General features: G+C 64.8%; 1 protein-coding gene and 1 long non-coding RNA gene across 4 annotated transcripts; one reads left to right on the forward strand and one right to left on the reverse strand.

Moving 5' to 3' along the window:
* Positions 1-271: 271 nt before the first annotated feature.
* PPP1R1A (protein phosphatase 1 regulatory inhibitor subunit 1A) lies at positions 272-8,743 on the reverse strand. 3 transcript variants are annotated; one of them, XM_055337232.1, is made up of 8 exons: positions 8,491-8,743; positions 4,739-4,799; positions 4,259-4,480; positions 3,470-3,507; positions 3,103-3,166; positions 2,533-2,685; positions 790-896; positions 272-430 (listed from the first exon to the last, which is right to left on the reverse strand). In XM_055337232.1, the coding sequence occupies exons 1-8, from the start codon at positions 8,572-8,574 to the stop codon at positions 425-427; spliced, it is 735 nt and encodes a 244-aa protein (XP_055193207.1). In that variant the 5' UTR covers positions 8,575-8,743; the 3' UTR covers positions 272-424. The 3 variants fall into 3 exon arrangements, with proteins under 3 accessions (XP_055193207.1, XP_055193206.1, XP_055193208.1); XM_055337231.1 differs by having other exon boundaries at positions 272-433; XM_055337233.1 differs by lacking the exon at positions 4,259-4,480 and having other exon boundaries at positions 272-433; positions 8,491-8,735.
* Positions 8,744-10,158: 1,415 nt separating this feature from the next.
* Positions 10,159-15,760, forward strand: LOC129517197 (uncharacterized). Its single transcript, XR_008665970.1, has 4 exons — positions 10,159-10,437; positions 10,728-11,029; positions 13,650-13,735; positions 13,943-15,760. It is a non-coding gene; the product is annotated as an uncharacterized LOC129517197 (long non-coding RNA).
* Positions 15,761-26,435: the final 10,675 nt, after the last annotated feature.

The following is a 26,435-nucleotide window of genomic DNA, read 5'->3' on the forward strand; positions in this document are numbered from 1 at the left end:
CTTCCTTCCTTCCTTCCTCCCTCCCTCCCTCCCTCCCTCCCTCCCTCCTTCCTTCCTTCCTTCCTTCCTTCCCGGTGCCCTGGGGGTCCTCACACCTGCTCTTGCCACTGCAGGTCGGGGCCGGGTTGCAGGGAGCCCCCCCCCCCAGGGCTCCAGCTTCCCTCTTTCCTCCTCCCTGGCGCAGGAGGCGAGGAGACGGGGCTGAGGGAGGGCAGGGTGCGAAGGGACGGAGCAGGGAGTCTCCAAGCTGGGAAAGAAGGAAAATGCCGAGGACCTAACACCAAATTTATCACTTTTTAAAAACAAGAGGTTTTTTTTTTGTTTTTTTTTGTTTTTGTTTTTTTCCCCAAAAGTGAATAAGAAAGAGATCCAGTGTCTGTGCGTTCCCAGCCGCAGTGCCGATGGCAGGATGCCTCCTTCCGAGTCACACCTGCTGTGGGGCGGGGGCGGAGATGGGGGGGGGGTGAGCCCCGACGTGTCCAGCAGGGGGGAGCCCCGGGCCACGTCGCCAGCCCCGCTGCGGGCACCACTGCTACGCACCCTGCAGCCTGCACCCTACCCCTTCCGCGGAGGCCCTCACACCCGCCTGACCTCATCCTTGCCCCTGCAGCTCGGTCCCTCCTCTGTGCCCGGGTGCCTGACACCCCCAAGTCTTCTTGCCCGGGACAAGAGCTTTTCGGGGACTGAAGCTGGCCCTCGGTTCCCCTAAGCCCGAGTCCAGGTCTGAGCCCTTGCCCTTGTCTACGCAGCCTGTCCCCTGAGCACCGGGCGGCCGGCGGGGGCTCTCACCGGCTTGGCTCCCAGGGAGGCCGGTGGTGGTATATGGGCCGTGGGTTCCTCGCTGCCGGGCTTCTCCCTGCCCCTCTCCTGAGCTTCGCGCGTGGGTTCTGCAGGCCCTGGGGAGGCAAAGGCAGTGCTGGGAAGGCCTGCAGGGGGCTGCTCGGCCCCCGCCCTGAGCCCCGGTGGCCCCGGACCCCGCTGGGGGCGGTCGGACAGTCGGGCTGTTCCCGCTCATCGCCACCATCACTACAGGGCCCTATTCTTAAATTTGCAAAAAAAAAAAAAAACAAAAAAAAACAAAAAAAACAACTTTAAAAAAGTTTGGGTCCACTTTGGCTAAAGCTGACCCCATACGGGCTACGTGTAGGCTCTCCCCATGGACGGGACCCCTCGCTCCGCGCAGAGGCGTTTCTAGTCCGATGACAGGGCCCGCGGGTGTCTCAGTGGGTAAAGCCTGGGCGCCCGTTGTGAAACCCGGAGAGCTCCGGGCTCGGGCCCACGGGGGCTGCGGGGCCTGTGGGGCCTGCGGGGTCTGCAGGGTGGTGGGGTTTGCGGGGCCTGCGGGGTCTGCAGGGCTGTGGGGGTTGCCAAGCTGCAGGGTCTGCAGGGTGGCGGGGTCTGCGGGGCCTGCTGAGCTGCGGGGCCTCCGGGGTCTGTGGGGCCTGCAGGGTCTGTGGGGGCTGCGGGGTCTGCAGGGGCTGTGGGGTCTGCAGGGTGGCGGGGTCTGCGGGGTCTGCAGGGTGCTGGGGTTTGCGGGGCCTGTGGGGTCTGCGGGTCCTGCGGGGTCTGCAGGGTGGTGGGGTTTGCGGGGCCTGCGGGGTCTGCGGGGTCTGCAGGGTGATGGGGTTTGCAGGGCCTGTGGGGTCTGTGGGTCCTGCGGGGTCTGCAGGGTGGCGGGGGCTGCGGGGTCTGCAGGGTGCTGGGGTTTGCGGGGCCTGTGGGGTCTGCGGGTCCTGCGGGGTCTGCAGGGTGGTGGGGTTTGCGGGGCCTGCGGGGTCTGCGGGGTCTGCAGGGTGATGGGGTTTGCAGGGCCTGTGGGGTCTGTGGGTCCTGCGGGGTCTGCAGGGTGGCGGGGGCTGCGGGGTCTGCAGGGTGCTGGGGTTTGCGGGGCCTGTGGGGTCTGTGGGTCCTGCGGGGTCTGCAGGGTGGTGGGGTTTGCGGGGCCTGCGGGGTCTGCGGGGCTGCAGTGTGGCGGGGGCTGCAGGGCCTGCGGGGGCTGCAGGGTGGCAGGGGCTGCGGGGCCTGTGGGGTCTGTGGGGTCTGCGGGGCCTGCAGGCCTGTGGGGGCTGCCAAGCTGCGGGGTCTGCAGGGTGGCGGGGTCTGCGGGGCTGCAGGGCTGCGGACGCCCCTGAGCATCACTCCCCTCCGTCCGGTGCTGCGCCTGCCCCAGTGGCTGGGCCCTCACCCGCCTCCTCCCGCTGTCACCAACACCCCGAGGCCAGGCCATCGTGTGCTGTCACCTCAGGCCGCTCGAGGCCCCGAGGCTGAGGCCCCGAGCCTTCCCGGGCAGCAAGGCAGGCGGAGCGGGGCCAGGCCATGCCCTCCAGCCCTGCGCAGCCCTAGGCCTGGCCGGCTCTGTGCCATCAGACCCCACGCAGGTGAGGCTGCTCCTCCTGCTGTGGCCCCCCAGCCCCCCACGGCCCTCCCCACACACCGGCCCCCCATCCCCCTCCCTCCTCCGCCCAATGTCCCCCCCCTGCATCCCCCTCCCTCCCGCCATCCCGCCTCCCCCCCATGCTCCCCCCCCAGTACCTGCTGCCTTCCCCGCGCCCGGCCTGCAGGCCGCCTCCGTGTCTGGGATCCCAGGCGGGCAGGGCTCCCGGGGCCCCGAGCTCCCCGCGGCTCCCTCAGGCTCGTCTCCCTGCTGCTGTTGCCCCAGGTGATGCTCCACCATCATCTGGAGCTCTGGGGGCACAGAGGGAGGGACGTGGCCGCCACTTGGCGACAGGGGCCGGGCTGGGGCGGGGCATCGCTGGGCAACCGAGGCTACACAGCGAAGCATCTTTCCTTTGTGGGGAGGGAGGGTGGGCGGGGCCTTTAGGAACAAGGATCTTCCCGAGGGGCTGGGATCCCCGTCTTGGCTAGACTCCGAGGAATCCCCGAGTCCCCTCCGCGTGGGGTGCACTCCCCAGGCCACCTACCTGCCCGGCAGGTGAGGCGGGTCCTCCTGGGCCCCCAGCCCCCGGGAGGCGGAGCTGGCACCCGCAGGGCTGGCAACAGGGAGGGTGAAGGACTTCCCGAGGACTCCCTCCAAAGGGGTCAGTAGGTCTAGTGCTCAGCCCCCCGCACGCGGGGGACAAGGGGACGGGAAGTCCTGCTGACCTTTCATCGTGGGTGTGGTCCTTGTCACCTTCTTCCGTTGCCGTGGAGACATGGACAGAGTGGACTGTGAGGGACACAGGGCACAGGTGTAGGCCAGCCCTCCCCCCTTCTGTGCCTGCAGGCTCTTGGGTTGGAGCTGGGGGTGGGTTGTGGGCCTCAGAAGGTGTGTGTGGGTTCCCGGCTTCCCAGCATCCCCGCCCCACCGCGGTGCTGAGCAAGGGGCCTGGGTGTGGGGACAGGGCGCGTCCCCTCATGCTCGTGCAGGCGGCTGCAGAGGACGGGGGTCCAAAGGCCACACCGGTTGGGGGGTCTGGGGAATGATCCCCGACAGGCTGTGGGCTGGGCTGAGCGCCAGCGAGCAGCTCACCTTGAGGAGCGGGTTGGGGATCCGGTCTTCATCTACCTCTGGGGGGAACAGGGAAGGCAGAAAGTGAAGAGGACGGGAGACCCTCCGAGGCTGACGTCCCAAGGGGGAGCCTCGGCCATCGCCTCCTTCCCGAGCCCTGAGCCTCCCGTCTGCCCCTGGGAGGCTGGTCCTGAGGGCCGCCCCTGCCCGCACGCGGTCCTGTCCTTGACTCTGAGGTCAGTGTCTCCGTCCTGGCCTCACACCTGGAGGTTCCTGAGTAGGACCCTTGGCCCCTCTCCTCCCTCTGAGGTGCGCGGGAGTCCTTCTCCTCCCCAGCACTGCCCCCTTCCTCGGGGTCGGGGGTCAGGGGCCCACCCTGCAGGGCAGGGGGCACTAGAGGATGAGCAGGCTCGCCCTGGGCAGGGAGGATCCAGCAGGGTGCAGGCCAGGGTGGCCGGGTGCACGCCGGGGGTGGTCGGGTGCAGGCCACGGTGGCTGGGTGCAGGCCGGGGGGAGTCGGGCACATGCCAGGGGTGGCTGGGTGCAGGCCAGGGTGGCTGAGTGCACTCCAGGGGTGGCCAGGTGCAGGCTGGGGGTGGCCGGGTGCGTGCCAGGGGTGGCTGGGTGGAGGCCAGGGTGGCTGGGTGCAGGCCGGGGGTGGTCGAGTGCAGGCCGGGGTGGCCGGGTGCAGGTCGGGGGTAGTCAGGTGCAGGCCAGGGTGGCTGAGTGCACTCCGGGGGTGGCCAGGTGCAGGCCGGGGTGGCCAGGTGCAGGCTGGGACTCGGGCGTCCTAACCGCAGGCTCACTTACTAGCAGCAGCACCTGCCTCCCGCCGTCCCGTCAGGCTCCCCGAGACCATGTCCCCCTCAGACCTCACGGGGTGCACTGGTGACCACGCCAGCTGCTCCGAGTGCTCCCGACCTTCCCCTTCCCGGAGGGCTGCAGGCTGGCTGACGGCCGCCGTCCCTCCCCTCACAGCTGTCACTGCCCCGGGGGGCTGGGGGGATGGCAGTTGCTGGAGCAACCTGAAGGCTGTTGCCGCAGCAACCGGCACTCAGTGGACCAGCTCGGCTCCTGGGGGCCCGGGAGCCAGGTGTGTCCCCCCAGCACGGCTCCATCTCTCCGGAGCAAAGGCGACCGTCCCGCCAATGTGGCCCCTGCGTCCGGGCTCAGGAGCTGGCCTCCGCCCCTCAGGCCCGCCCTCCTCCCGCACCCCTCCCGCACCTCCTCACTCACTGGCCCCAGCCGCCCCGCAGCCCCTCTGCCTTCAGCGGCCCAGCCCGGGCTTACCTGGGGAGGACTGGTCACTGGTCAGCACTAGGGTGGCAGGGGTGGGGCGGCGCCTCCGAATCTGAGGGAAGAGGTCGAGCGCACGTGGAGGCATCGAAGCCCCGCCCGGTGCCGCCGGGCGGCAGGACCCAGGCTCCTGCTGGACACACCTCGAAAATGCCCCTGCCCTGGCCCTACCGTCCGGGCCGGAGATGCTCGGGCCCATCCCTCTCCCCTGGGGCCCCTGAAGGCCCCACCCGACCCCTCTCTGCGCCTGCATGTCCCCAGCTCTCCGTCTCAGCGCTGCATCTGCTCTAAGGCATCGATCCCTGGCTGCTGTCCTTCCGTCCATCCCGACCAGTGGTCAGAAACCACCTGGGAGGAGGGCACAGGCTTCGTCCCTCGGTGTTCCCGCCCCCCGCCCCCAAGATAGGCTTGAACAGTCTGTGGCCTGGCATCTGTGGAGAGCGCCCCTCAGGCCCCGGCTGCCCGGGGGGCCGCGTGGGGAAGGCAGGTGTGAAGGCGCAGGGGTGCAGGTGCAGGGGTGAAGGCGCAGGGGTGAAGGTGCAGGCATGCAGGTGCAGGTATAGATGTGAAGGTGCAGACGTGAAGGTGCAGGGGTGAGACCGCAAGTGTGAAGGCGCAGGGGTGAAGGTGCAAGTGTGAAGGTGCAGGTATGAAGCTGCAGGTGTGCAGGTGTGCAGGTGTGCAGGTGCAGATGTGAGGGTGCAGGTGTAGATGTGAAGGTGCAGATGTGAGGGTGCAGGGGTGAAGGTGCAGGGGTGCAGGTGCAGATGTGAGGGTGCAGGCGCAGGCGTGAAGGCGCAAGGGTGAGACCGCAAGTGTGAAGGCGCAGGGGTGAAGGTGCAGGGGTGAGGGTGCAGGCGCAGGGGTGAAGCTGCCTTCCCCGGCTCATTCCCCAAAGTCCTCTCTCTCCTTGGACTCACTGCCCTTCCAGTTGGTCAGGAAGCGCGGCGGGGCGAATCCTCGGGGTGGTAAATCCACCAGCAGGAGCCCCCGCGGGACCGCCCCATCCCGCCCGGCTCCGGGGTCCCGTTCTAAGGACTTGAGGCGCAAAGGCCGAGCGTCCCGGGCCTCTGCGTTCCTTTGCCAGGCTGCCCACAAAGGTGACCGCTGTTGAAGGCCGTCCAAGGACTCCTGGGACATGTGGCTTTTCCCCTTTCTCTGGAGGGTTTCGGGGCTGGGCGGTGAGGGGACCGTGGGGCCGGCGTCCCTGCGGTTCCCTCCAGGGCAGAAGAGGGGACGGAGGGCCACATGGCTGGGAAAGGAGCTCACGTGACCCGGGGCTGAGAGCAGCAGGCTGAGGACACCGAGGGATCAAATTTCTACGTGTCTGTGTCCACGATGTGGTGTCACCAGGACTGGGGGTGGGGTAAGACGCCCACCCTTCTCTGTGCCCAGGAGGTGGGCATCGGCCACAGTAGAGGCGCGGTGTTGCCCCGAGAGGGGGACTGTCCCCCGAGAAGTGGGACGCATATGCTGGGGGTATGCTGGGCCGGGTCATTGCTTTCTCTGGAGCGACATCTGTTTGGGGTGACATTCCAAGGTCCCTGGCAGTACTGGTCCTGAATGTGCGCGCACGCGTGTGTGCATGTCCCCCCCCACATTAGCCGTGGGCCCGTGTGGCCAGTCCTGATGCAGATGCGCTGGCACCAGCAGGTGCGCGCGTGTGCTTCACGTGCGGATGAGGGCCACCCCTCCCTAGGAGGGGGCTCCTCTTTGTGGCTGTGGGTGGACGGGGTGCTGGCGGTAGAGGAGTCGCAGGGACGGGCTGGGGGACAGTGGGGGAGGCGGGAGCCTGGGAAGGACCCACGTGTGTCAGCGAGGGCCTCGGGAGCCGTCCGACACCCCTTCCTTAACCAGTTTCCGAGCCCTGGACGGGACTCCTAGGCACCCAGGGTCCCCACAGCGGGGGGCAGGGTGCAGCCGCCTTCCTCGAGCACCTCCCCGCACCCGAACTACTAGGGAACGAATGGACGGTCCCATGGTTTCCTCGCAGTGGGGTCTCGTCCCAGCGCTCGAGGGCACCTGGGGCCTGGCCCTGATCTGCCACCGCGCCCCCGGCCGTGGGTGCCCCGGCAGCCCTGCCATTCTGTGCCACTAACCCACGGTTTCTACCCCTTTTGCCCGCTCGGGTCAGTCTGGGTCAGGGGCTCCGGCCACGCCTGGAGCCCTTAGCATGGGTAACCCTGGGCGGCCCCGCAGGAAGGGTGGAGGCCGGACGGAGGGAGCAGGTGTCTAGTGGACACCAGTTTTGGAAGATTAGAGGAAAGCGGGCGGAAGTCCCAGCTCTCTTTTTGCCGCCGGGCTCCCCCTGTGTCCCCCTGAAGCCGCAGGCCTTCCCTCCCCCCGCACGCTGACACCTGCCTTTCCAGCACCAAACAGGTGCAGGTGTCAGGCAGGGAGACCCGCCCGCGCCGGTGGAGGGCAGTGCTTCCCGGCGCCTCGGCTGGGGCCGCCCGCTCCCCCGCACACCCACGGGCCCTTTCTTGGGGTCTGAGATCATCTCAGGGCCCTGCCTCGGGGTGTGGGGCACAGTGGCCTGGCCCCCGACGCTGGTGGGACACTCCCCGGGCTCCGGCTCTCCACCCTCCTCATCCTCACCAGCTCCAGGGCTCCCCTCGGCCCTCCTACTGCCACCCCCGGCGCCCGGACAGGGGGCCCCGCCAGGGAGAGGAGGGAGGTGTAGGCTCCGACCCCCTCCCACACTTAGGCCCCTGACATCCAGGGACAGTGTGGTCCCCGCCCTTCCCTCACGCCTGACCTGATGCCCCCCACAGCTGGGGCCACGCGGAGGACACAAGCTCCGGCCCACCCCAGGAGGTCCCAGAGGTTTTCCCGGGGGAGGTCGGGCCAGAGCCCTGGCAGCCGGCTGGGGGGCGAGGCAGGACCCACCCGGTGACCCCCGGGGATTCCTTAGGACCGGGATGGCCAGGGCCAGGGGACAGAGATGGAGCAATGAGCAAATATTTGGCAAACGGGCGGTCGTAGTGGCCCCGGGGGGTCACCCTCGCACGCTCCCTCTCCCTGAGACACACGCTTGCTCACACTCATCCACGCCGCCTCTGCCAGGCTGCTCCGAGCTAAAAATAGAGCAGGCCTGGGCCGGGCCAGGGCCTCGGACTCCCACCCCCCACCCCCGGGCGCCAGGCTGCGCGCAGGGCCCGCCCCCCCCCCCCCCCCCGGGGCTCCGAGGGCAGGACTTGGGAGCGGGGACCCACGTGCGCGGGCTTGGGGGGGGCCTCGCCCGCAGACCCAGCGCCCCCGCCCCCGCCCCGGCCCGCCCTGGGGGCTCCTCCGGTTCTCACCGGGCGGGGGCCCCGGGGCCGCTCTAGTCCTGGAACAGCACCCCTGCCTGCACCCCTGCCTGCACCCCTGCCTGCGTCCCGGCCTCGGCCCCAGGCCCCTCCCGCGAGGCTGCCGGGGCCTCGGGAGCCCCCCCCCAGCTCGGGAACTCCGGCGGGGTCGCCTGGGGGGGTGCAGGACGGGGGGGGGAGGGGGCTGGGGGGAGGGGGCTGGGGGAGGGGGTTGGGGGTCCCACCAGGAGAGGGGGCTGGGGGCGGGGGGAGGGGAGCTGGTGGGAGGGGGCTGGAGGAGGGGCTGGGGGAGGGGCTGGGGGAGGGGCTGGGGTCCCACCGGGGGAGGGGGCTGGGGGAGGGGGAGGGGGACGGGGGGCGGGGGCTGGGGTCCCACGGGGCAGCCAGGCTTCTGGGCGCCCGCAGCCCGGTCCCCGCGCCCCGCCCGCCCCGCACCTGCTCGGCCGCCTCGGGGTCAAGGTGCGGCTCCAGCAGCGGGACCGTGAACTGGATCTTCCGCGGGCTGCTGTCGGGCTCCATGGCGGGCTCGGGGGCTCGGGGGCTCGGGGGCTCGGGGGCTCGGGGGCTCGGGGGCTCGGGGGCTCGGGCGCTCCCTCTCCGCTCCGCTCGGCCCCGGCCCCGGCCCTGCGCGCTCGGCTCCCGGCTGCCGGCTCGGTGCTCCCGGCTCCGGCCCCGGGGCCTCGGCGGCCGCCCGGCGGCTCCGCCCCGCCCCCCGCCCCTCCCCTCCCGCCCCTCCCCGCCCCGCCCCGCCCCCAGCCCGAGCCTTAACCCCGTCGTGGCCGCGCCGCGGGCTGCGGGAGGGGCGGCGCCAGGGGTCCCCGAGCTCCGGGCGGGGCGGGGCGGGGCGGGGGTGCGGACGGGGTGCGGGGGTGCGTGCAGGTGGGGCAGGGGTGCGGGCAGGGGTGGAGGCGGAGGTGCGGGTGGGGGTGCACACGGGGTGCGTGCAGGGCGGGGTGCGTGCAGGTGGGGGTGCGGGCGGAGTGCGGGTGCGGGTGGGGCAGGTGGGGTGCAGGTGGGGCAGGTGGGGTGCAGGTGGGGCGGGCGGGAGCTCCCCGGGCGGGGGCAGGTCCTGGGGGCCAAGGCGGAGGGAGCCCCCCCGCGGGGCGTAGAGCGGCGCCTCCCGGGGCGGGGCGGGGCGGGGCGGGGGGGGGGCTGCCCGCGGGGGGACCGTCCCTGGAGGTGGAGGCGGCGACGCTGGAGCGGAGGTGAAAGCCCAGCGGGCGGCGGGCGGCGGAGGGCTCGGGGTCCGGAGGGCTCGGGGTCCGGAGGGCTCGGGGTCCCCGGGGTCCCGGGCCCAGAGTCCCGGCCGGGGTGCGCGGGCGGGGCCGCGTCGGGAGGACCCGGGGCGGGGCCCGCGAGGCTGGGCTCTGCGGCTCAGCCGTGGGGGTGCGCAGGGGAGAGGCGGGGGGTGCGCAGGGGAGAGGCGGGGGTGCGCAGGGGAGAGGCGGGGGGGGGGCGCAGGTGCGCGGTTTCCAGGTGCACTGCGGGGGGCGGGTCCCGAGGTCAGACTCGCAGGTCAGACTCGCGGGGGAACTTCCCGGCCTGGCGGGGCCCAGGCGGGCTCAGGACCAGCGAGGAGGGATGAGGCCAGCGGGGCGTGGCAGGACCGGTGGGCACCGCGCAGGGCCTGGGGCGGGAGGGGCCGGCCCCGGGGGGGGGGTGCACCCCTGGGGGAGGAACCCGGGGAGGCAGGGGCGGGAGGGGCGCGCAAGTGCAGCACCGGCAGGTTCCCCGCAGGTTACTGTGACTTCGGGGCCCTGTGACCCCCGCGACCGTGACCCGGAGGGGGGGGCAGCCTCAGCTCGTGGCCGCCTCCGCTCTCGGGGAACCCTCCCCTGACCTGGAGGTCACCCCCCCTTCCCTTTACCTCCCAAAATAACCTTGGGCCCTCCCCAGCCCGGGGCACCGCAGTCTCCTGGGGCAGGCCTGGGCTCCTGCGTCGAGCCAGGCCTGCTCTGCAGCCACGTGGGCCCTGCGGGTCCCTGGCCCCTGGGACCGACCCCTCCTGCTGCCGGTCAGTGCCCTGGGACCCCAGCAATCCTCTTACAAGCTCCCCCCACCCTGGTTTTTTTTTTAATTTTTTAATTTATTTATGATAGAGAGAGAGAGAGAGGCAGAGACACAGGCAGAGGGAGAAGCAGGCTCCATGCACCGGGAGCCCGACGTGGGACTTGATCCCGGGTCTCCAGGATCGCGCCCTGGGCCAAAGGGAGGCGCCAAACCGCTGCGCCACCCAGAGATCCCCCCACCCTGGTTTTAATGAAAAATCCGTGATGTCCGTCACTGTGTACGTTGGAGGCACAGACCCCAGCTCACACGATGACTGAGGTCTATCGTGGCGCGGTCACCACAACAGGTGCAGCCGGCGTCCGTCTCACATAGGTAACCATAAAAAAAAAAAGGAAAAAAGGAGAGAAAAGGGGAAAATTTTTCTCTTTGTGTAAGGACTCAGGAGTCACTCCGTTTCCAGCTCCCCCCCCCACCCGCACAGCTGTGGTCCGCGCCCTACAGCCCGGCCCCTTCCTCCCTACACCTGCGGGCTGTACCTCTTGGCCACCGTCCTCCATTCCCCGCTGCCCCTCCTCCTGCCTCCGATCGCCCCAAAGCTGACCTCCTTCTCCAGGACTTTGATTTTTGTTTTGTTTTTTTATTTCTTTTAATTTTTGTTCTAGAGTCCGCGTGTGGTGAGGTCATGGCGGGATTCACGTCACGTAGCGCGCTGCTTCCAAGGCCCATCCCTGTTGTAGGATCCCCTCGTTTTCTGTGGCCACATCGTGCTCCTTTACACACGCACACACACCTGCGTCTGCACTTGAACCTGCGCCCGTGTCGCCACCCAATCCACTCGTCCCCCCGCGGATGCTCTGCGGGTTCCTCCGTGGGCGGGGCGGGGCTGCGGGGGGTGCCCTGTCCCTTCCTCTCTCAGCTGGAAGTGGTGGTGGACGAGGGGGAGCGAAGACCCCAGGCCTGGAGGGTAAGGACGGGGTGGGGAGCACGGCCCGTCAGCTCGCAGGCACTTGCTCCGCTCCCAGAGGTCGGAGTCCACAGTGTCCCGGACACAGGGACTCGGCCCTGCCTGGCCCCATTCCACCAGGACCCTGGAACTTGAACCAGGGACTCTGGGACCACAGAATCCCGTCCCCGAGCCTCAGTTTCCTCATTTGCAAAATGGGAGAAGAGTCCGGCCCGAGAGGGTTGAGCATCGCCTGCGGTCGGGCTTTGGCGCCCGGGAGAGCCTCGAGCAGCCCGCAGCGGCCCTGCTTCCTGCCTGGTCCCGCGGGGAGGCACCCCCCCCCCCCCGTGCCTGCCCCCTTCACACTCCCTTCCCCCCAGACTTTGCTCTGGCCACGGGGATCCCCCCGGAGTCCTCGGCCACCGTCGTGTTGCCTCCTCGAGCTCCAGTTCTTGGGGCGGCGAGGAGGGGAGGCGGCTGCTGGGGGCCGTGTGGGAGGAGGGCCCCGAGCAGCCGGTGCTGGGGTGGAGGCGAGGAGGAGGGCGCAGGGAGGGAGGAGCCCGCTGGGTGCTGTGGGGGCAGGGCGGGGAGGGGTGCCGGTGGGGCACAGCGGGCCTGCAAGGGCGTCCTGGCTCCACCTGCACCCGTGCCTGAGCCTGCGGGGTGGGAGCCTGTGCAGCTGCGGGCGGGTGGGCGGGTGGGGGCCTGGGCCGGGGCCGCGTCCCTTCCCGGCGGGGCAGGCAGGTGCGGGCAGGTGCGCCCCTGGGCTGGGCGGGCCTGCTCCGGGTTCGTGGGCTGCTCCTGGCCCTCAGCACGGTCTGCTTTGGTTCATGTCCCCCTCACCCCCAGCGACCCCACACCCCCGGGACGGACGCACGGACTAGGATCTTGCTTTACTTCTCAGGCCTGGGGGTCCTGTAGCCCAGGCTGGGCCGGGCACTTGGGGCATTTGGGGGGTTACACGTCAGTTCCTCCCTCTGCGCCACGTCTCTGGGCCTCCGCGGTGGGGCAGTCGCTCCTCCCGACCCCCAGACACACGCCCGGCTGTTTTCTCATCCCTGACGGGAGGGGGGCCAGGTGACTGTGTGGGTTTCTTCCTATTCTCAGATGTTGTCATCCCGGGGCCCCTGGAGGCTCCGCGGTGGAGCATGTGCCTTGACCCCGGGGTCCCGGGTTCGAGTCCCGCGTGGGGCTCCCTGCATGGAGCTTGCTTCTCCCGCTGCCTGCGTCTCTGCCTCCCTCTCTGGTCTCTCATGAAGAAATAAACCCTTTTAGGAACGTTGCCATCCTGAGTTAGAGCGGCCGCGGCCACAGGCTGGGACGTCTGGACCCAGGGCTGCAGCCAGAGGCAGGGACCTGGGCCTCGGCCTGGCCTCTCCCTCCGACGCGACGGCCGTGGGCGAGCCGAGGCCTGCTGGGTGCACCCTCCTCCCTGGGGCTCTGGGGCCGTGAGGCGGGGGGCTGGTTCGTGGGCGAAGGAGCACCCCCCAACCCAGGTGGACCCCCCCGGGGAGCCATATGTTCACACCAGTTTGCTGTAGCTCTTCGAATGCTTCTGGAGGCTCCTTGAGCGGGCTTGGGGCTGGGGGCTGTGCTTGGAAAATCCTCAGGGAGCAGGAAAGCCTGTCCCTCGAAGTGGCTCTGCTCTTCTGGAAACGCCTGGGAGTCCTGAGGAGGAGGGAGCAGCTGCGCGGCAGGGCTGGGCCTGCAGCCGAGGTGTGGGCACCCTGCCCCCGGGCCTCCGACGCCCACCGGGGACACCTGTCCGCGAGCTGGGCCGCAGCACCGAGGGGGGTGGTGCTCAGGGGGCAGCTGGGAGGCCCCGCCTGCCTGCACTGCGCCCGGCTTGGCTGTGAAAAGCCCGTCGCTGCCAGTGTGCCAGGCTTGGGTACGCCCCCCTGCAGCTGGCACTCTTGGGGACCGAGCCAGAGCTGGTGACTCAAACACAGGGGCTGCTCATTTGCAAAGTGCTCTGTGTCTTCTTGAGCTGCAACCGGGTAGCGGGTGGGGGGGGGGTGGGACTTGCAGCGTGGCCCATGCTCTGGGAGCTGGAGAGGGGAAACTGAGGCCAGAGAGAGGAAGCGGCTCTTCCGAGGCCTGGAACCCAAGCTAGCCCGGCTCCCGACGAGCCCGATGTGGTGGCTTTGGCAGAGCAGCGGCTGAGCCTGAAGCAGGCTCGGGCCCGAGGGCCTCTTGGGACGCATTTGAACCCTTCGGTCATTGACCCTCAACCCCCCCCCACAGTGGGGCACAGGCAGGGGGCTCCTTCCGCATCACCAGGCCTCTGGGCAGTGTCCCCGGGGCACGAAGCCCCGTGACCTTGGGCAGAACTGGCCTCTTTGAGGCTCCGCTCTCCCTGCTGTAAAGCCAGGCATCCCTGATGTCACAGGCCTGGAGGGGACCGGGCGATGTCCCCAGGGTGGAGTCCCCAGGATGTTGAGCTCCGGCCTGGCACCCACTGGGCGCTCGAGGAATGGGCGGGGGTAGCCGGGGCTCATCCCTTGAAACGTTTCCTCGTTGACTCTGGGCGAAGCAGGGATGAAGGCACCGGGAGGTCCGAGCCTTCAGGATTAGGGGTGGGCACCCCCGGGAGGCGCCTCGCCTGATCAGCAACTCATCACCCCCTCCACCCGCTAATTAGCACCCGCCCTGTTAATGATTGAACCTAATGACTTGGACTTGCCGATGTGATGGAAAATTCTGCAGCCGCGGAGCAGGAGGAGGCAGGTCAGCAGGCCTGGGAGGGAAGGGCCTGGGCTCTGGACGATCCGGGGTGTGTGTGTGTGTGTGTGTGGGGGTGGGGTGGGGGTGGGGGGGTGGCTGGCGCTGGCGGAGGTGGGGGCAGGTGCCTGGGCTTCCCCCTGGGCAGCTCACAGGGGAGGGCGGGGGGGCGTCATTTCAAGGTCACAGCCAGCCGTCCTCCCGTCTTCCCAGGCCGGGGCCCACACGCCGGGGAACAGGGTGCCTCCGACTGGGCGGCTTCGAGCAGCGGGGACTTGGGCCGCGGTCCTGGAGCCGGGGCCTGGGATCCAGGGGCCGGCAGGGCTCTAGGGAGGACCCCCTCCTGGCCTCTCCCAGTGCTGGTGGCCCCGGGGGCTCCTGGCGCGGGGCCGGTGCCTCTCTCTGGCCCGTCCTCTCCTTGCTTCGGGGCTCCCCCCGAAATCCAGGACGCTTTCATCTCAAGAGCTGCAACCAAGCACGTCCGCCAAGACCCCATCTCCAGACAAGGCCGCACCTGAGGTTCTGGGTGCACGCGAGGGTTCTGGAGACGCCAGGAGCCGGGCAGCGAGAGCCCCGGGGGGCAGGGGGACAGCCTCACCCCGAGCGCTGCGCGGGGCCCTGCCTCTCCCCGTCTCCCCGTCTCCCTGGGGGGAAGGGCTCAGCATCTCTGGGAGGGGCTGGCCTGGCTCTCAAGAGGCCTGGGGGGCTCTTCCTGGAGAGTGAGGGGTGAAGGGCCCAGGGGGTGAAGCAGGGAAGAAGGGCAGCGATACTTTATTGGGCTGCTCAGTGGGGCTGACTTTTCCCCTTGCCCTTGTGTGTAAAAAATCAGGGAAGACTCTTTTTTTTTTTTTTAAGATTTTATTTATTTATTCATGAGACACACAGAGAGGCCGAGACCCAGGCAGAGGGAGAAGCAGGCTCCACGCGGGGAGCCCGACGTGGGACTCAATCCTGGGACCCTGGGGTCACGCCCTGGGCCGAAGGCGGTTGCTCACCCGCTGAGCCCCCCGGGCGCCCCCAAACCAGGGAAGAATCCTAAGGATTTTGCTCGCTGTCAAGTAAGAGACAGGCATTGAGCCTTGCGCGGGAGCAGGGACAACCTGGCCGCCCCCGAATGAAGACTGGCCACCGTCTGCCGTCACCGCCGCCTGTGGGCCCTGCTTCAGTGGGAGCGGCCGAGGCCCGGGCCGGGGGGCTGGGGGCCGGGGGCTGGGTCGACCACCTGTGTGTCCGGTCCCCCCTCCTCCTTCGCCCCCCAGGCCTGCCCGTCCCCCACAGTGAGCTGCGCCGGGGAGGGGCCGGGGCGCCGGGGGCTGATGGGCAGCGTCGCCCTCCCCCGGCGGGCAGGGTCCCAGCTCCTCCCCTCTATGTCCTCTGGGGCCTCTGCCCCGTCCTCCGCTGGCTCCCCGACTCGAGGAACGTGACCCCCTTTCCCCAGCCGTCAGGGTCCTCTAGTCCCTTGAGGAAGCCCCACAGGGCAGCGTCCGAGGGGCGCGCGGGGCTCGCTTGCTCCTCTCCCACGGCCCAGAGCAGAGTTTCCTGGCCGGGCGGACGGGCCGGGCTCCTCGGCTCCTCCAGGCCCCTCTGCCCTCAACTCCAGAGGCTCCGTACTCGGCTCTTGGGGTGACCCCTGGGCGCCCGCTAGGCCTGCTCTAAGGCGGGGGCCCCTTTCTCCTTCCTCCTATCCCTACTGTGCCTCCCCCCAAATCCTCCTTTCTCTCCATGTTAGGACTTAAAAAAAAATACCCTTCATCTGGCTGAGGCGGCCAGAAACCAGTTCTTAAAGATCCCCCTCGAAATTCGTCTTAGGGTGACTTGGCACTTGGCCTTAAAACTCGGGGTGCCCGGGTGGCCCCGTCGTGTCAGTGCGCGCGTCTCGGTTTCCGCTCAGGCCATGGGTCGCACGTGCACAGCCCCCCAGGCCCTGCGCTCGGAGGGGGGCTGCTGGGCTTCCCTCCGCCCCTTCCCCTGCTCCCGGCGAGGGGGCCTCTCTCAAATACGTAAATAAATACGATTTCATCCGTTGTGTCTTGGTGCTTACCTGCAATTGTATTTTTTTTAAATAACAATTTCTCTTTTAAAAAAGATTTTATTTACTTATTCATGAGACCCAGAGAGAGGCCGAGACCCAGGCAGAGGGAGAAGCAGGCTCCAGGCAGGGAGCCCGACGTGGGACTCGATCCCAGGACCCCGGGGTCACGCTGAAGGCCGACCCCCAGCCGCGAGCCCCCGGGCGTCCCTGAAACCCTGAGCTTAACACCTCGTTATGGAAGCACCTGGGACAGTTAAGCTGGAGCCAGGAGGGGCGGCAGCAGCTTCTGAACCCACAGGGCAGCGTCTGCGCCAGGGGAGGGGGACGTCGGCCATGGCTGGGCCCAGGGGCCAGCAGAGGGCAGCACCTCCCGCTTCAAACCCCCTTTTTCTTGCTTGTACCCATAGGAATGTAGTTTCTCATTCGGGTTCCAGACACCAGGCGGCGCCCAGGGGTCGGCCTCGGGGTGGGCTGGGGTCCTCACTAAGCACCTGCAGGTAGTGGGGCCACAGAAGGGGCGGCACCCTGCGGGGAGGATCCCAGGTGGGGAGGAGGCCCAGGCGGGAGGCCCAGGCCAGGGGGAGGCCCAGGAGGGGAGGCCCAGGAGGGGAGGATCCCAGGTGGGGAGGATCCCAGGTGGGGAGGAGGCCCAGGAGGGGAGGCCCAGGTGGGGAGGATCCCAGGTGGGGAGGAGGCCCAGGCGGGAGGCCCAGGCCAGGGGGAGGCCCAGGAGGGGAGGCCCAGGAGGGGAGGATCCCAGGTGGGGAGGATCCCAGGTGGGTAGGAGGCCCAGGAGGGGAGGCCCAGGTGGGGAGGATCCCAGGTGGGGAGGCCCAGGTGGGGAGGATCCCAGGTGGGGAGGCCCAGGTGGGGAGGATCCCAGGTGGGGAGGAGGCCCAGGAGGGGAGGCCCAGGAGGGGAGGATCCCAGGTGGGGAGGCCCAGGTGGGGAGGATCCCAGGTGGGGAGGAGGCCCAGGAGGGGAGGCCCAGGAGGGGAGGATCCCAGGTGGGGAGGCCCAGGTGGGGAGGATCCCAGGTGGGGAGGAGGCCCAGGAGGGGAGGCCCAGGAGGAGAGGATCCCAGGTGGGGAGGCCCAGGTGGGGAGGATCCCAGGTGGGGAGGAGGCCCAGGAGGGGAGGCCCAGGTGGGGAGGATCCCAGGTGGGGAGGAGGCCCAGGAGGGGAGGCCCAGGAGGGGAGGATCCCAGGTGGGGAGGCCCAGGTGGGGAGGATCCCAGGTGGGGAGGAGGCCCAGGAGGGGAGGCCCAGGCCAGGGGGAGGCCCAGGAGGGGAGGCCCAGGAGGGGAGGATCCCAGGTGGGGAGGAGGCCCAGGAGGGGAGGCCCAGGCCAGGGGGAGGCCCAGGTGGGGAGGATCCCAGGCAGGGAGGAGGCCCAGGCGGGGAGGCCCAGGTGGGGGGAGGTCCAGCACAGGCCGGAAGAGCTGCAAACCAGCCCTGTGGCTGGGGAGGCGGACGGGAGGGCTGCGGTGCTGGATACACAGAAGCGGAGCGCCGCCGGGGGGTGGCCAGAGGTGTCAAAGCTACCAACGCTCAGCTGTGAAGGATGAGTCAGTGTCGGGGAGTGACACTGCGGCCGGTGAGGACGGGGAACCAGGCCGTATGGGGGGGGCGGTGAGAGCGGGCCTGGCCTGGGGAGAGGCGAGTCTGGACTGGGGTCCTGGAGGCTGTGGCCTGGCCCCGGCGCCCTGGGGAACACGGAGCCGACGGGCAGGAGGGACTGGCTGACCCGCCTTCCTCCGGGGCAGGGGGGCAGGTGTAGACCTTAGCACCTGCCTGGGTGGTTGGGCCTCTGGCAACGGACCCCGGTGGTGCCAAGGCCTAAGGGGGCAGCGGGGCTGGTCCCACGGGAGGAGGACCCGGGTGTCCACGAGATCGTGGCCCCAGAGGTGTCCACGTCCCGATCCCCGGAATCTGTAGACCCGTTAGCCTAAATAGGGCCTGGGTTTCAGGTCGCTGATCTGCTGCCTTTACAATAGGGGGTTACCCGGATGCGCTGGGTCCACGTAGTCATGGGGAATCTTGGATGCAGGGAGCGACCCCGGGGGCCGGCTGGACGTGGCCGGCTCTGGAGGTGGGACAGTGGCCCCGAGAGCCCAGGGCCGAGGCGGCCTCCGGAGGCCGGGAGGGGTGCAGACACGGGCCCCCCCTCCAGAAAGGCACGCGGCCCTCCTGGCGCCTCGACTGTAGCCCCGGGGGCTCATGTGAGGTTTCTGACCTCGAAAACCACCGGATGGTGAATGTGTGTTGTTTTCAGCCGGCACATTTGTGGTGACTTGTACTTAGAACAGGGGCTGGTGGAAAGGGAGGTGGGCGGGGGTCGGGGTGACTGGGTGACGGGCACTGGGGGGGACTTGATGGGATGAGCCCGGGGTGATATGCAATTTGCTGGCATCAAACTCCAATAAAAAAAAGTTGTAATTTGAAAACTGATGCGGGTGGAAAGGATCTCCTCTGGGAGGCAGGGGTCCCCCTGCAGGGTGGGGAGCTGGGCAGCCGGGCGACGGGCCCCGAGCAGCGTGGCTTCTGCGTCTGCTGCCCTCCCTGCCGCGACGCACACACGCATTGGGGCCGGGCGCCCCTTCCCTGCTGTCCCCGGGCAGCCGCGGAGGAGGAGAGGCCCCTTTGGCAACGTCTGGGTCGCGTCCTTGGGTGAGCCGGGTGCTCTGCGGGGAGGCCCAGGCGGGGAGGGAGCCCGGGGGGGGGGCGTCCTGCCCTGGAGGAGACCCGGGACGGCCCAGCGCAGGGGCTCCTAAGGGCGAGGGCACCGGAGGCATCGCGGGCCTGCAGCCTCCTGGGCGCCGCTGAAGCGGGGATGAGATTCTGGCTCCAGATCATTTGTGCTAATCTTTGGTAAGTGATGCTTGGTTGGCTGTCCCCGATCCTGATTGTCTTCTTTGTTTAATTTAATTCAATTTAATTAATTTATTTATAAAGATTTTCTGCATTTATTTAAGCGACACAGAGAGAGGCAGAGACACAGGCAGAGGGAGAAGCAGGCTCCATGCAGGGAGCCCGACGTGCGGGACTCGATCCCGGGACCCCGGGGTCATGTCCTGGGCCCAGGGCGGATGCTCACCTGCTGAACTCCCCCCCCCCCCAGTGCCCCAGGTCGTGCTTATTTTGTCACTTGCAGGCGAGTTGCCCTGAGCAGCAGGGACTCAGGTGACCGCAGAGAATCTGCCCTATCTGGACCCAGCTGGGAGGCCTTGGGGGGCAGGCGCATGTGGCCACCCTCCCCCCCAACTGATTCCAGGAGGACCCACCAACAACAGCGGTGAGAACCCGTTACTTCTTGTTCTTCATCTGAAAATGGGGATCGCATCTTTTGGTCCCTTTTTGCAAGGATTGATCGAGTGACTATGCATAAAGCACTGAGAAATGCGTTTCTCCATTTCCTGTTTGGAAACCTATTTCTTTTTTCTTTTTTTTGGAAACCCATTTCTTATTTCCTTCGGCCCCGCAGCAGGGGGTGTAAGGATCAGCCCCTCTGGATAGGATATGGCCTCTCTGTAGGTCACGAATGGCCGAATATCTGCAACTGGGAGGCTGCTGGGAGGCCCAGCTGCACTGACCCCAGGCGCCCTCCTCCCTGCACCCCTGCTCTCCAGACGTACCTGTGGTCGGTGCACATGTAGGCCCACCTGTAGGCCCAGGGTTGAGAGAAGAGGAGGCTACTCCGCCTCGAGGGCTTTCCCTCTTAGCTGTCCCCTCCCCACCACAGCAGCAATGGGGAGGGCGGAGCGGAGGGTGGGGACAGGCAGGCTCCCGGCCCAAGGAGCCGCGATGAGGGCTCGATCCCGCCCCGGCTCATGACCCACCCCGGCGGCGCCCCACGCTTTTCCCTCTTTGAGGTTAATATGCATTTTGTTGGAAGGTCCAGGCCACGCAAATGCCCTGCTCCTCCCCGAACCGTCACCAGTCGGCTCTAGCCCCTCATTGACGCCTCCTGGGAGACTTGCTGGTTCGGTGATGGCTGCCCCATGGTGATCTCCCAGTTCATTCTTCCCTCTACGTTCATGAGCTGTCATTCCGCTGTGAGAAAAATCTTTCTCGAGTCCCCGTCCACTCATTCATTTATGTCATTACGGGCTCACGACTCCCTATTTCGTCAATGGATTATGATTTTGTTACTATTATTATGATCTTTTATGATGTTCTTCTCCATCAAACGTGGTTAGTCTGCGACAAGCCGGCGGTAGTGGGGGGCGCCAGCCTCCCGGTTCGCCCCTGAGTTCTTCTGTCGTGTCTCCACCCGGCTTTGAGCGCTTTTTCCTCTTGCGGCCCAAGAACGCGTCGTCCTACGTTCCCTGCTCTGGCCCTGCCCGCTCTCAGCCGTTTCTCCGAGGAACTCTGCTCCCTTCATGGTATTTAGAACAAAGATTCGGGGCTTTAGGGGCGCCCGGAGGGCTCAGCGGTGGAGCATCTGCCTGCCTTCGGCCCAGGGCGTGACCCCGGGGTCCCGGGATCGAATCCCACGTCGGGCTCCCTGCATGGAGCCTGCTTCTCCCTCTGCCTGTGTCTCTGCCTCTCTCTCTCTCTCTGTCTCTCATGAATAAATAAATAAAATATAAAAAAAAAAAAAAAAGATATGGGTCCAGGTGTGCTCCATGTTCTTGAGACGTCGGTGCTTCCAGGCCCTTCCGTGGTCACAGCGGGGGACGAGGCGCGTGTATGGATCTACCTACCTGTGTACGTGTCTGTAGGTGCGTTCGTACAACACGTGCCCGTTTACATCGACGTGGATTTCTACATCTATTTGTATATATACTGAAAACTGAGTTCTTTTTCTCTTTTAACCAACATTGATTTATTTGGGAGAGACAGAGAGTGGGAGCATGCACGAGTGGGGGAAGGGGCAGAGGCAGAGCGTCCCGAGCAGACCCCCGCTGAGTGCGGAGCCCACGGGGCGGGGGGGGGGGGCTGCCTCTCATGACCCATGAGATCGCGAGCTGAGCCCAAGCTGGGAGTCAGGGGCTCTGCACACTGGGTCACCCGGGTGCCCCTGAAAACCGTGGCTCCTGTTGCGTCCAGCTTCAGTGTGTCACCCCGAGCGTCCGGGCCCACTCACCCGCAGCAGGTGGACTCCCCTCTGCGCCCCCTTGGGCTCTGATCCCCACGCCAGGCCCTTGCCCCCCCTTCCCCCTGCCTTCCGGGGGCAGGCCCCCTCCTCATCTCTTTGCACTTGCACCACCCAGCTCGGCTCTCGGGCAATCCCCGGTCCCCCCGGCCCACGGCCCACGCGGGCACCTGTCTGGCCCGCCTCTGCCTGCCACTGGCTTTTGCACTGAATTATTCAGGGAGGAAGCCAGGAATGCGGCCAGGTGGCGGGGAAGACGAAACGAAACAGGGGCTTCGTCACGGATCTGTCCCTTAATCCACCGTTCGTAGCTCAGGGTTGCCTTGGGGTCCGGCCTGAGGCCCTTCTGCATTTAACGCGTGACCTCGTGCAGTTCCCACCCATCCGTAGCACAGGTGCGTCCGGTAGCGCTCTCACCTCAGCGCTGTCCTTCCCTCACGTTCCGCGGTGCGACCTGTGCTGCTTTCTTCCCTCTCACGAGTGGCTCTTCGGACAGAACGTAAGACATCCATCGCTTGTCCATAGTCCTGTAGGGGTGATCTTTGCAAAGATCATGGTTCTATGGTCGTAACCGTATCTTCAAATGACGTCCCCAATTCTGTGTGGATTCCCTCTGCGGGCGACGGTTAAAATCCCGGGCTGCTTCCACCTCCCGCCCGTCTCTCTACCCTCTGGCTTTCATGGATCATTATTACTCCTTGCAGTGATTCCCTTCGCACTTCTGTTACTTGCTTCAGCAGGTTAAAAATAGTTCTTGATGCTCCGACTATGAAGGTCATGCGTGTCAGCTTATTTATATTGAGTCCCGCCTGCTTTCCCATCCCCGTCTTCCCCACGCTGACCTCTGGTTACGTCCTCCTAGTTCGTAGCACTTGCCTTCTGCCCTGTGACCCTGAGTCCTGGACGTCTTCAGCTTCCTTCTTGCGCTGAAATGGATGTAGCCCTCACAGCTGATCCTTTTACCTCATTTTCTCCGTTTATCTCTTGGCTGGCTGGGGTTCGTGTCTGAGAGTGTGTCTGCAAAGGGTTCCCAGGAGGGAAATTCCCTGAATTTGGCATCCTGGAAATATTTGTTGCCTTTAGCCTGGGGCAATAGTTAGATTCAGTACAAAGTGCTTGGGTCTCACTTTTCTCCCCCCGCCCCCCACCCAAGGGCTTTAAGGATTTCTTTTTTTTTCTTTTAAAGATTTTATTTATTTATTCACAGAGACACACACAGAGAGAGAGAGAGAGAGAGGCAGAGACCCAGGCAGAGGGAGAAGCAGGCTCCATGCAGGGAGCCCGACGCGGGACTCGATCCCAGGACCCCGGGTCACGCCCTGGGCTGCAGGCGGCCCTAAACCACTGAGCCACCGGGGCTGCCTGCTTTTGGGATTTCTTCACTGTCTTTTGCTGGTGTGCTCTGGAGGCAACTGGAATGTGTTCTTCCCCTCAGTGAATGTGTCGGTAGTTTTGCCCGAATGCCCACCGACCCTTTCTTTATCTTCAAAGATAAAGAATTGTATTAGGCCAGCTCTCAGCATTGGTCTTTTTAAAAGTTTAATTTGGGGATCCCTGGGTGGCGCAGCGGTTTGGCGCCTGCCTTTGGCCCAGGGCGCGATCCTGGAGACCCAGGATCGAATCCCACATCGGGCTCCCGGTGCATGGAGCCTGCTTCTCCCTCTGTCTATGTCTCTGCCTCATTCTCTCTCTCTCTGGGGGACTATCATAAATAAATAAAAATTAAAAATTAAAAAAAAAAGATTTAAAAAAAAATAAAAGTTTAATTTGATTTATTTATTTGAGAGAAGAGTGAGCGAGCGAGAGAGAAAGCGAGCGGGAGCAGGGGTGCGGGGAGGGGATGTGCTCCGAGGGAGAGGGAGAAGCGGGCTCCCCGCAGAGCAAGGAGCCGACGTGGGGCCCCATCCCAGGACCCCGAGATCCTGGAGTGAACCCAAAGCAGATGCTTAACCGACTGAGCCACCCAGCTTTGGTCTTTTTGAACCATTTTTTTTCCGTTCAACCTACAGATTAAAGTTTTCTATTTTTAATTTTAATTTTTTGACTGCGGTAAAATACACATATCATAGAATTACCATAGAAACCACTTTTTAAAGACTTTTTATTTATTCATGAGACCCAGAGAGAGGCGGAGACACAGGCAGAGGGAGAAGCAGGCTCCATGCAGGGAGCCCGACGTGGGACTCGATCCCGGGACCCCGGGGTCACGTCCTGAGCGGAAGGCAGGTGCTCGACTGCTGAGCCACCCAGGCGTCCCATTTAAAAAAAAAAAACATTTTATTTAGAAACCACTTTCACTGTAAGATCACTGGTGTTACTTTCACGTAGTTGCGAAAGGCATCTGCAGAGCTTGTTCATCTTGCACAACCGCAACTCTACACCCAGCGCCCGGCTCCTGGGGCGCCCTCCCCCAGCGAGACTCCAGTTTTCTTCTATTTTTAAGGAGCGCCGCCTTCACTTGTCTTCCTTTGCTGGGTGTTCTGTGTCTCGGGAGCGAAAGCGTACACACGGCGGATCTGGTTACCAACAGGGCTCTCGAGCTCGCTGCTCCCAGTGCTCGTGTCCCTTAGAGAAGCGCCTGGTCAGCTGCGCGGGGCCGGCCCTCCGGGGGCTGCGCCAGCATCCTCCCGCGGCTCGGTTCCAGTTTCAGGGAACTTGGCAGGATTTCTTCACCGAAAGCGTTCTTTGGGGTTGTAGTGCCTTCTGTTTTCATCCAAAATGGAACTTCTGTATCTGTGCTTATTGTTTTTGTGGTGATCGAGTCAGCTGGCTTCAGGGATGAGACGTTGGCAGAGGAGTCTTTACATTTACATTTGGAATTATGTTACTAAGCGTTCCCCCCCCCCATTAATTTGTATATGATTTATTTAGAATATGATCCCTATCTGCACACGAGCCCTCCGTAACCCCAGAAAGCGGGAACACAACCGCAAACCTGGAAATGAGCCTGTTTTAATTAAACAATTATTATTATTATTATTAGTTATTTTGGTCGTTTCACGAGAGTGGGGGGGGAGGTATAAAGCTGTGGTTAGCCTTCCACCTGGACGCAGATGGGTCTGCATGCACCTTGGCTGGTTTCCCTGCAGTGACCCTGCGGGCCCAGCCCCCAAGCCAGGTGGCCCACCCCCACCAAGCCAGGTGGCCCACTCCCCCAAGCCAGGTGGCCCACTTCCCCCAAGCCAGGTGACCCACCACCCCCAAGCCAGGTGACCCACCCCCCCAAGCCAGGTGACCCACCCCCCCAAGCCAGGTGGCCCACCCCCCCCAAGCCAGGTGGCCCACCCCCACCAAGCCAGGTGACCCACCCCCCCAAGCCAGGTGACCCACCCCCCCAAGCCAGGTGACCTACCACCCCCAAGCCAGGTGACCGTGCTGGGGTGGACAGGCCCCTGCCACGAGGGGTGGCTGCCTGCCCACATCCCTCTGCCGGGCCACTGTCTCTGGGGCTGAGGAGGCTCCATCCGGGCTGCAGGTTCTCTGAAACGGCGTCTGAGGAAGCTGGTCCCTTGCATCAGGCTTGTCATGATCACTGCGCTTCCAAACGCACCTCGGGTGGGATGTGTGGTCCTTGAGATTTCTTCCCCTGTGGGGCCAGAGGACCTGGGCTGGGTGGGGGTGCTGGAAGGCAGGTGCCCCCAGAGTCCGGGGAGCGGGTATTAGTGCAGAAGATGGGAGGAGTGTTGTGTGTGGGTCCGGGTCTCCGGGGTTGGCTCCTACACGACTCCCCGTTTGCTACACGGACCCCCCTGCTAAGCGTCTCTTACCTCCAGAGTATTGGAGACACCGGGATGGCTCCTGTATCCAGACCTGCCTCCCCCAGCTTCCTGTCTGGTGAAGACGTAGCACAGGTGCCAAAAGTGGCCTGAGACTAGGGACGTATAGTGTAAACCCCCAATGGTTGGGTTTTCTCTTTCTCGTCGTGCAAGTGCCCGACGTAAGCTTTGACAGGCGCAGCATCACCTCCAGGAGGCATCCGCTTCCAAGAGGATTGTCTCCAACACGCACGTTGCCAGGCGCCGGGCTACAGGAGAGCCAGCCTGCTATCTCGCTCCCCGGGCTCCTGATTCAGAGCTCTCAGTGGGTTCCATGACGGACCATTTGCGCTGCTGGTGTTTTCTCTCCCAGGACTTTAAATTCCCGCTCTTACATTTTACGTTCACCAATGAAGAGTGAGCCTGTGAAGCCCTAGGTCCCCACCCTTGACCCCAATAAAAGCAGACCCCCAGGCCTGCATGCTCTTTCTTCCCCACGGCCTTGCTGGGTGGCCCAGCATTCTCAGGTTTCATAAGTCATAAAGCTTTGATTCGTCTTCCAAGTTTCATGATGTTATTGCCGAAGGGCATCTTGCAATCATAATAAGAAGCACAAGGGTGCCGCGTGGGTTACCGATAGCCTGAGACCTGCACAAAACAAGAGTATGGACAAATAGATTTCACAGGATGAGAATGGAGAGGCAGGTGAAAGTGGCGATTCATTCAATTTTTCGGCTAATATGTATTGAGAGCCTGTTATGTTCTGGAAACTGTTTTAGGCACTGGGGCTATATCAGTGAGAAGAACGGGAACCCCTGTCCTCACAGTGCTTACATTCTGGTGAAGAAAACAGGCAGGTGAGTAAAGTATATAGGATACAAGAGGGTGAGAAGGGCTGCAAGGTGAACAGACTCTAGGGACCTGCATTACAGCCTGGTGCCTGTAGTGAACAGTGCCGTGCCATGCGTTTAGCTTGTGAAGAGGGTGGATCCAGTGCTAAGATGCTAAGTGCTCTTAACACACACATGCACGCATACACACACACGGCAAGTGGACACAAAAACCTTTTGCAGAGGTTGAGCATCTGCCTTCAGCCCAGGGCGTGACCCTGGAGTCCCGGGACCGAGTCCCGCGTCAGGCTCCCTGCAAGGAGCCTGCTTCTCCCTCTGCCTGTGTCTCTGCCTCTCTCTCTCTGTGCCTCTCATGAATAAATAAATAAAATCTTAAAAAAAAAAGAAATCCTTTGGAGATATGTTTATTACCTTGATTGTGGGATGGTATCATGGGTGTATGCATATGTCCAAACTCACCAAAATGTTTACATTGAATATGTGCCATTTTTTTTGTGCAATAAATAATACCTCAAAAAAAAGCTGACAAGAAGAAAAAGATGTGCTAAGGACAAAAATAAAGTTGGGAACATATGGGAGGAAAGTGGCAATTTCTTTTCTTTCTTTCTTTTTTTTTTCTTTTAAAGATTTTATTTATTTATATGAAAGGGAGAGAGAGTGAGCCAACGAGCACAGGAGCGAGGGGAGGGGCAGAGGGAGAAGCAGACTCTCCCCGCTGAGCAGGGAGGCCAATGTCGGGCTTGATCCCAGGACCCCGGGATCATGACCTGAGCTGAAGGCAGATGCTTAACTGACTGAGCCACCCCAGTCGCCCCAAGAAAGTGGCAATTTTAGACGGGCTGGCCAGGAAAGGCTTCTCTGAAAAAGTGGTATTTGAACAAAGACCTGAAGTTTGTGAGGTAGTGAGCCATGCGGATTGTATGATAGACGTTACTATATATCGTTTTCAATTATTTAAACCTTGAATAAA

Source organism: Nyctereutes procyonoides, unplaced genomic scaffold (genome assembly GCF_905146905.1).
Source record: "Nyctereutes procyonoides isolate TBG_1078 unplaced genomic scaffold, NYPRO_anot_genome, whole genome shotgun sequence".
NCBI classification, from domain to species: Eukaryota; Metazoa; Chordata; class Mammalia; order Carnivora; family Canidae; genus Nyctereutes; species Nyctereutes procyonoides.